General features: G+C 51.9%; 1 protein-coding gene and 1 pseudogene across 1 annotated transcript in view; one reads left to right on the forward strand and one right to left on the reverse strand.

The window, feature by feature from the left end:
• The first annotated feature begins 582 nt into the window (after positions 1 to 582).
• LOC102894863 (zinc finger protein 606) overlaps positions 583 to 8,675 on the forward strand; it is a 19,260-nt gene continuing 11,167 nt past the window's right edge. Inside the window, exons 1-3 of the mRNA XM_025046573.1 lie at positions 583 to 743; positions 1,476 to 1,637; positions 2,028 to 2,116. Coding sequence (XP_024902341.1) covers positions 713 to 743; positions 1,476 to 1,637; positions 2,028 to 2,116 — 282 coding nt within the window. The 5' untranslated portion in view covers positions 583 to 712. The remainder of the gene's footprint in view (positions 744 to 1,475; positions 1,638 to 2,027; positions 2,117 to 8,675) is intronic.
• On the reverse strand, positions 3,743 to 3,861 carry LOC112479607 (annotated as a pseudogene).

Here is an 8,675-nt window from a genome sequence, read left to right on the forward strand (position 1 = left end):
GTCGCGGGGCTTTGTCCGCTCTCCCGGGAACGCGCCCCGCGCCGCCAGTCGGCGGCTCCCTCGGGGAGGTCGCGGGACTCGCACAAAGGCCCGGAGCCTAGGCGGTTGGGGCTTTGGTCTCCAGACCAGGGGACATTCAGGGGGAGTTTTTTTTCTTTCTCGAGATAAAATTTACGTCTATAAATTTTATAAAATCGTACATTGAGAAAGTTGTGCGGTTATCGCCACTGCCTATTTCATCGCCCCCCGGAGAAACCCCCGCCCTGTTAAGCAGTCACCCCACTGCTCCCGTCCCCCAGCTCCAGGGAGCCGCTTATCTGTGAGGGTTACAGGTAGATTTTACAAACATTTTTGTCAAACCCACAGAACCTCGACGTTGCGGCTGGCTGTCGCCTGGAGCCTTTGACAGATTGCCACCCTCGCGTCTCGGATGGTGCTCTTTTTTTTTTCAGCTTATTCAAATCACCGTTCGTTTCTCTGCAGGAATTCTGTTATGTTTTTGACGGGAACTCTGTCTTACGATGCTGCTGCCTGGGAGCCCTTTGTTGCTTCTGCGGATGGGTTCTCTTTGTTTCCGCCGGATCCTCTGTAAGAAAGGACCACTTTCGTCTTTTTCCCTTTTGTTTCTAGGTTGGTGTTGCAGTTACATTCCTTATTTCACCCGAATCCAGTGCTCCTGCCAGGCGCCTGGTCCGTCAGTTAATCCTGTGGGATGGCTGCCATCAACCCGTGGGCCTCCTGGGGTGAGTCCAAACCTGGTTTCTTCCGTGCCTTCCAGTGACTTGCTGCATCCAGCAAGGTTAGAGCAGGGGAGGAGCGGGCGAGGGCCTCGGGGGATCGGAGGGTGTCTCTTTGGTACAGAATTAGAACTGAGTGGAAATGAAAAAAAAAACCTTGGTTGTTGGTGAAACGAGAAACTTGGTACAAAGTGAGTGTAATTTTTTCATATTTTATAGTCATCGGAGATATTTCATTAGTTCTGAGATTTTCCGATTATTTGTGGGGTTTCACAGCCATGCAGCCGGTGAAAGTTTCTTTTCCGCTCCAGTGTTGTGATTGTTTGTTATTGTTCTTCACTTAGGTAGCGTTGGTCTCTATTTTAAGAACAACGTTAAATAGTAGCGTGATGTTATTGGTGTGTTTTACCGCTAAGTGAGGTTTCAGGTATCACTAAAGACGGCAAAGAAGTATCTTTTCTACTACTTATGTTTTTGAAAAGTTAGGTAAAAGTTAACCATTTTATCAGATAATCTCTTCAGCCTTTAAGAGGTTCTATTCTTAATTGTTCTCTGCGTTTCGGGTATAAATCTGCTTATCGTGTTGGAACTTTTCCCAGACCCCTGAGCTCTGTTGGTGGAAGTTTGTTGTAACCGTCAGTGAGAAAGATCTCCTTTTCCATTTCGTGGCCTTTAGTCACTAGGATTGGTGTCACAGTGCTTTTCATTTCCTCGTTCTAACCTGATCTTTTGGTGCAGGTGTCCTTACGGACCAGTCCTGGGGGATGGCAGCTGTTGACCCATGGGCCTCCTGGGGTGGTGAGTCAAGAACCTGTATCCCCATTGGCCTTACTGGCTGCCATGTTGTGGCCTCTCCCAGCAGTGACCTGCCGTGGCCAGGGATCCGACCTGGGGAGCCAGGTGGGCATTAGGGGAGGGGATTCTGGTCTAGACCTGTCTGTGCAGAGCTGGAACAGGGAGGGCTCAGACACTCTGCAGAGGGATAAGTTGATAGTGACATCTCCAGGACAGGGCGCATGAGAACGAATGTGGTAACTTACTGTTCAGGCCCAGAAAAGCTGTGAACGGACAGAGTCTGAGAGACGGTGCCTCCGAGGAAGCGGGGCGGGCAGGGCTCACGTATTTCAGCACGTTCCCCATCTTCTCAGCTATGAGATGAGGAGGTGCGTCTCTTCCCTTGCCTAAGGGGTGGCAGGACTGGCTCTGCCTGCGCCCGCAGCGGGGAGGGACTCGACTGGGCGCGCTGCTGGCAGGGAGAGTTGCCTCTAGGACTTTGCCTTCCTCCCCCAGCTCTGTGTCCTCAGGACTCTGCCTGGCATGCGGACGAGACCCCGGAGGAGGGGAGGCGGGCCGCCGTGCTCCCAGCAGCCCGGGTCCAGGTGAGGTGGGGCTTCTGCTTTTTCCCAGTGGGCTGCCCTGTTCCCTGAGGTGTCCAGGTTGTCCCCAGCCATCCCGGTCCATGTGCTCTCACAGTTTACAGCAGCAGCTTTGGGTAGAGATGGAGTCACTCCGAAGTATGTCACTCCGGGGCACAGACGGGGAGAGTTCAGTTTTCCATGGCACAGAGCCTCACTGTTAAGCAGCCCGTTCACAGTCCTGAGCCCCGGCTGTGCTGTGGGTTGCTTGGCGGATGAGGGACAAGCCCCTCGGTTGGCAGCCCCCTCCCTTTCGCCCTCCCACCTCCGCGCATGTAGTCAGTGCCTGATTCAGGTCGCGCTGGTCGGTGAGTGCTGTGCGTGCCGAGGGGAGCAAGGCCGAGCTTGAACCCTCCTCCTGAGGAGCTCCGAGGGGTCCCCCTCAGCTGCGGAGGCCTCACGGCCAGCGTGGTGCGGGACATAAGGAGCCTGGGCCGCTTAGGGAGCCCTGGAGCCCTGGGGGAGCAGAGCCCAGCTAATACCTTGGTAGGTGGCACAGTCTGCACAGAGGTCCTGGGGCACGGAGCAGCCAGGGCCTTTGGGCCGCGGGGAGGGAGGCTGCCCAGGTGACAGAACGTACCTGAGCCAGGGGGCAGAGGAGTCACGTCACCAGAGTACGAGGTCCAGGGAGCAGGGCTCTGGGTGAAGACCGGGCCCCAGTCAGGTTTTGGGCGGGAGAGGCCAGGCCGAGCCCCGCGGCTCGAAGGCAGCTGCAGGCCCGGGCTCCATCCTCTGAGAACCAGGAGCCTCAGAAGGGCTGGAGCCAGAGGCAGCCGGATTGGCTGGATTCACGATGTGGCCGGAAAGATGTCCCAGGCTGGGGCAGCAGGGGAGGAGCCGTGGGGAGCAGGTCCACACTTCAGGCTGCATTCTGACAAGGCCTGGGGACGAGGTCTGAGGGGTTAGGGAGTCAAAGCACAGAGACCTCGTGACTTTGTAAGGGCACAAGGGTGATTGCCAAGAGAAAAAAGCACAGTCGATGATGTCGGAGAGGTGTCATCTCCCCCTGCTCGTCCTGCCCACTAGGGGCAGCCACTTAAGAAAAAAAATTTTATAATAGCTTTATTAAAATATTCATATACACGAAGTTTAATCTTAAAATACACAATTCAGTGGTTCGTAGTATGTTGACAGAACTGCGCCACCATCACTACTGTCTAGTTCTAGAACATTTTCGTTACCCCAAAAAGAAACCTCATACTCATTAATAGTCACTCTCTGCCCCCCGCTGCCCCCTCACACACACCCAGGCCTTGGCAACCAGTAATCTACCTCTCTATGTATTTACCTACACGGGGCATTATATATAAAGGGAATCATACAACATGTGGCCTTTTGTGTCTGGTTTTTATCACTTAGCATATTCAAGGATCATCATTGTTGTAGCATGTATCAGTATTTTATTTCTTTTTATGACTCAGGCGGTCGTTTTTAACCTACTGTTTGTTACGGTTAACCTCCATATTTCTATTATTTATTTTTCATTATTATTTTTTAAAATTTTTATTTTTTTAGGCAAGGCAACCCTTGGTTGACCCCACAGATTGCAAGGATCTTGTCAGTTTACAATCCCTTATTTTTTATTTTTCACGCCTACAGCACCAGGTCTTCCTAGGTGGTCTCCCATCCAAGTACTAACCAGGCCTGACCCTGCTTAGCTTCCGAGATCAGACGGGATCGGGCTTGTTCAGGGTGGCATGGTCGTAGCCCATATTTCTAAATGAGAAGTTTTTATCTTAATTCATCAACTATACATTTATTCTATTGATTCTCTGCTATGAAAGACGAAGAAAAATAGCTGCATTCTTATATTTACGTCTTTCGCTTCTAAGTTAAAATAACAAATCAACTAAATATAAGATATGGTGATATAAAAATGTTAATAACGTCTCTATTAAATTTATGCTTCCCCTCAAATTAAAAAAATTAACGAACCCTCCCACAGTTAAAGGTGACTGGTGAAGTGCACCGTGAGTGCGCCACCCCTGCCCGGCAGCGCCGCTGTCCTGGGAGGCAGAAAGGCCTGGACCGCACGATGCAGGGCGGTGGTTGTGTGGCGTCAGAACATGACTGTGGTGTTCGCTGCCGTGCTAACGGACATTTTTAAGTCCCGTACCAGCATCGGCAGTGAAGCGAGGCTAGGCTGAAGGATGCCCTGAATCAGTCTCTTGGGAACAGAATTTACTTGTAATGAAACACTGTGAAGAAGCCCTAACAACCACTGCGCTGCACTCTGCTGTTAATTTAGGTGAGGGTTTCTGAGAGTCGATAGATTTAACGCTGAGAAAATGAAACGGAGAATTAAAATAAAAACACCCTCCAATGTCTGAAGAGTTGTGATTTCTGAGAACATGCTCCTGGCCCCTCCCCACACTCACTGGATTCTTCCTGCGGGAAACTCAAGACTTGAATTGTGAGTTTTGTATAAGCAGGTCTTCAGGAACACAGATGAGAGCCCCATGCCCCTCTCTTGTTCCCTCCAAATTAAATATTTACTGAAATAAAGCATTCACCTGGTGAAAACATCAAGTGCTCCCATCCCGTGTTACCGGAATAGTCTGTTCTTGGAAACATATTGGATAGTGAAGTTTCAGCTAGCGCGAGCCCAGATCCCATCACTTCGAAGACTAGGGACAATAATGATAATAATGTCCCAGGCTGTCTAAAACCCCAGCCAGCCTCCCCAGATATGGAAACTCCCAAACTCCATCTCCGTCCACCGACAATTTCTGCACGATAAATGTTTTGCACATAAAACTGTAATACTCTGCGTTCATCCTTGGTGTAGTGTGCATGGTCTAGTTAAATTTTTCTTCTCTGCAAAGAGCTTGCACTAAAATACTAATAAATTAGAAATTCTGAAGATTCCAAAGAGGCCGTCTGAATTTCCCCAGGTTCCAAGAAGGGGGCGCAGTCAGAACATTCGGGTGATGGGAGCAGCCCTGTGAGCGCCCCGCGGGCACATAGCCGAGCCCCAGCTCAGCACCCTCCGCGGCCTCCCCTACCCCCACCCCCGCTTAGCCATGTGGCACAAAGCAGCACGAGCAGTAATGTGTCTGGGGCGGGGGACATCTCTGCAGGTCATCCTAGTACATGTTGGAAAGTGCGAGGTCAGGTGAGGTTTACCTGTGGAATGAGGGGCTCGCTCCTTCCGGGGCGGGCACCCTGTCCTGCCCCCTCACCCTACGTGTCAGTAATGGTGAAACCTGCAGTTCCTCCCCCGTCCCAGGAGCGTCCCTCTTGTCTCCAGGGCCGACGGGACCGGTGGCCTGTCTTCCGCTGCCTCCCTGTCACGTCCAGCCTTGGTTTTGCATGTTTCGCATCCCTGAGGCCTCCGTGAGCTGTGGACCCCGACTCGGGGGCATGTTCAGTGGGGGTCTCCCCCATCACATTCTCTTCCCACCCTCAGAACTCTGTTCGCAGGTAATCCGTTTTCATCCTCGTACATAGATGATCCACCATGTAGACGTAACACCGGTAATAACACTCTTTAAAACCTTTTCTCCATGCAGCTTGCTTTGCACACTCAAGGTCAACTTTGCGGTCCATCCACATGATAGATGACAGGTTCATTCCCCTGCCACATCCGAGGACGGACTCTGTCCCTCCCTTCCGTGGCTGGGCTTCTGAGTCCGCCGTCCCCCCAGCGAGCTGTGCAGCTGTGGTTTCAGTTCGTGCCCACATGCAGCGTTTATCTAGAATCAGCACCTTCCGAGTTTGGGGCGGGGGCGGTGTTTTCAACACGACTAGTGCTGCCCTTTGGCTGCCTCTGAAGAACCAAAGCCACTTCTCACTGCGCCGAGAGGAGGGGCTCATCGCCCTGCGTCTTTGCTGCCACTTGACACTATCTGACTTTTTGCTTCAAGAACAAAATGGAATGTGACATTTTCATTTTATTCCTTGATTGCTAGTGAGCTTGACTATCTTTTCATGTCATTATCGGCCATCCGTGTTTCCTTCTCTCCATCTCTGTCCCGTCCCCAGATTTCTGCAGGCTGTGACTTGCTGATGTGTAGGCATCTTACATGCATTCTGGGTCTCGATTCTTTGCTGCAGATAAATCACCCTCTCCCAGTCAGTAGCTTGTCTTAACTTTGTGCTGTGTTTTATTAGTCACGTGTTTTCAGGTGTATTTTTGTCAAATGTATCTGTCTTGGTTTCCGGCTAGTGCTTTTTTGTCTCTTCTAAAGAAGTCCTGTATTTAAAATAATTCCCTCCTGTCCTTTTCCTTTACCTTCTCTTCTGGGGGTCCACTGTCAGATGGTGGGCGTCCTGAACTGTGTGTCTCTGGTCTCATGTTCCGCGTCCTCTTTTTTTGGTGGGGGTGGGCGGGGAGCCTGGCCATCCTGCTTTTGGCAGCACAGGGCGCCCGGGGTCTTCTGTTACACAGTGGGCCTGCCGAGCAGTCGCTGCGTCTTCTGTCTCTCCTTTGTGTTCTCAATTCTCTCCCGTTCTCTCGGAGAGCCTCTTTTATGTCATCCTGTCCTGTTTTATACCGAAATCCCTCCAATCCGAGGATTGGAATTAGAGCTCAGTGATGGTTGGATGTGGCTGCAGCGTGAATTCTGCGTCTGCTTGGCCGCCGGGTTGGGCCATCCAGGGAAGAGCTGTGAGGCTGCGTTCGAGAGTCAGGTCTGGTTCGGGTGGGCCTTCCGCCCTCCCTGTCTCTGGCCAGGGCTGGATCACCAGGTCGGTTCTGCTTCCGGTTTCCTGGGCACACAGCTGGCTGGCAGGCCGTGGACTCCCCTCTCGTCCACACATCGGGCTGCGGAGGTCGCCGCTGCGGCAGTGCCCTCACCCGGGCAGCCCGAGAACCCCCACACTCAGCCTGAGGTGGGTTTGGGGAGTTTTGCCCATGTATCGGTGCAGGGCTGCTGGTGGCGGCGCTCACACGGTGGCCGGCTGGCAGGGATGTGAGGCACGTGCACAGCTGTCCCGGATACAGACCTTCCCATTTGTTTTCGGCCTGTGCCCCTGCCCTTGCTGTGCTGGTTAAGGTCAGAGCCCAGCGCCTCCTGGGTCCCACTGCCCCTGCAGCCCCTGCGACGTGTGGCGCCGGCGCGCCTCTGCTGTTTCCAGGGCTGCCGCGCTGTCGTCTGTCCTCCAGGGTGTGGACCGCCATGCGTCAATGGCTGGGATTTCTTTTACTTTCTTAAAAAGCCGCTCTCCCTGCCACCCCACCTTTTAATCTAGGAGGTTTTATTTTATTTTTATTTATTTTGTTAATCTAGGAGATTTTAAAACCCCAGGATAGACCGCGAACCCTGTGTTAGTTTCCTGTTGCTGCTGTAACAGAGTCCTGCGCACTTGACAGCTTAGAACAGCGTGAACTTGCTCTGGTCCTGGAGCTTCAGGCTGAACGGCCTGCAGGGCTGGGTCCTGGAGGCTCCAAGGAGGAGCTGCTCCTGCGTTCACCTTCGGCGCCACCTGCAATGCTTGGCTGGAGGCTTCTTCCTCCATCTTCACAGGGTGTTGCTCTGACCTGAGCTCCTAATGCCACTGCTTCTCCGGCCCTGAGCCTCCTGCCTGCCTCTTTTATTTATATATATATATATATATACGGACCCTTGTTACATTGAGCCCACCTGGGTAATCTCCTCAACTCATACACTTAGTTTAAGCATATCTCTACAAAGTCCCTTTTGTCATGTTAAGGTGAAAGTCCCAGCTTCTGGAGATTGGGACGTGGGGAGCGTATTAGGAGCATTATCCAGCTGACCACAGACACCCACGTTCACCAGCTTCGCCAGGTGTCAGCTTTCAGCTTTCTGCCTTTCTTTCCATCTGTTCCAACATACAGCCTTTTGTTTTGTTTTGTTTTTAACGCCTGCAGCACCCAGTCTTTCTAGGTGGTCTCCCATCCAGGTACTAACCAGGCCTGACCCTCTTCACCTTCTGAGATCAGACAAGATCGGGCGTGTTCAGGGTGGCATGGCCCTAAACCACACAGCCTTTTATAAAAAAAAATAAATGGAGTGTTTTCAAGCACATCTCAGATATGTTGTTTTAGCTGTAAACAATTCCTAGTATACGTCTAAGAGAGAACTACTTTTATCTTTTTTTAGAAGGATCATGAAACCTTTATCACCACCGACAAAATGAACAGCGTTCCTTAGCTATACTCAGTTGACCTTCAGTTTTCCTCACTTGTCCCCCAGCATCTTTTTACAGTTCGTTTGTTCGAGTCAGAGTCCAAGCAAGGACCACACGTGCATGTGCTTTGTATGCCTCAGACAAGAGGTCACGTGTCTTGGTTTGCCTGCTTTTGCCTTCGTGGTGTCACCGGATGAGCTCCTGTGGCCCTTCGCCTCCAGTAAGCTGGCGGTTGGGCTAGCGTCTGGATTGGGTTCAGGTTCCGTAATTTTGGCAAGAGTACTTCACAGGAAGTGCTGGGTCCTTCCTCCTGTGTGGTGTCAGTGGGCTCAAGGTGTGTGGTTGTCCCATTTTGAGATGATAGAATGGATCGACGGGAGCTGGGGGTTGGCAGGAGACCGGCCCCTCCGTTACCATGTTCCCATCTGCC

This window comes from Pteropus alecto, unplaced genomic scaffold (genome assembly GCF_000325575.1).
Source record: "Pteropus alecto unplaced genomic scaffold, ASM32557v1 scaffold380, whole genome shotgun sequence".
In the NCBI taxonomy this organism is placed as follows: Eukaryota; Metazoa; Chordata; class Mammalia; order Chiroptera; family Pteropodidae; genus Pteropus; species Pteropus alecto.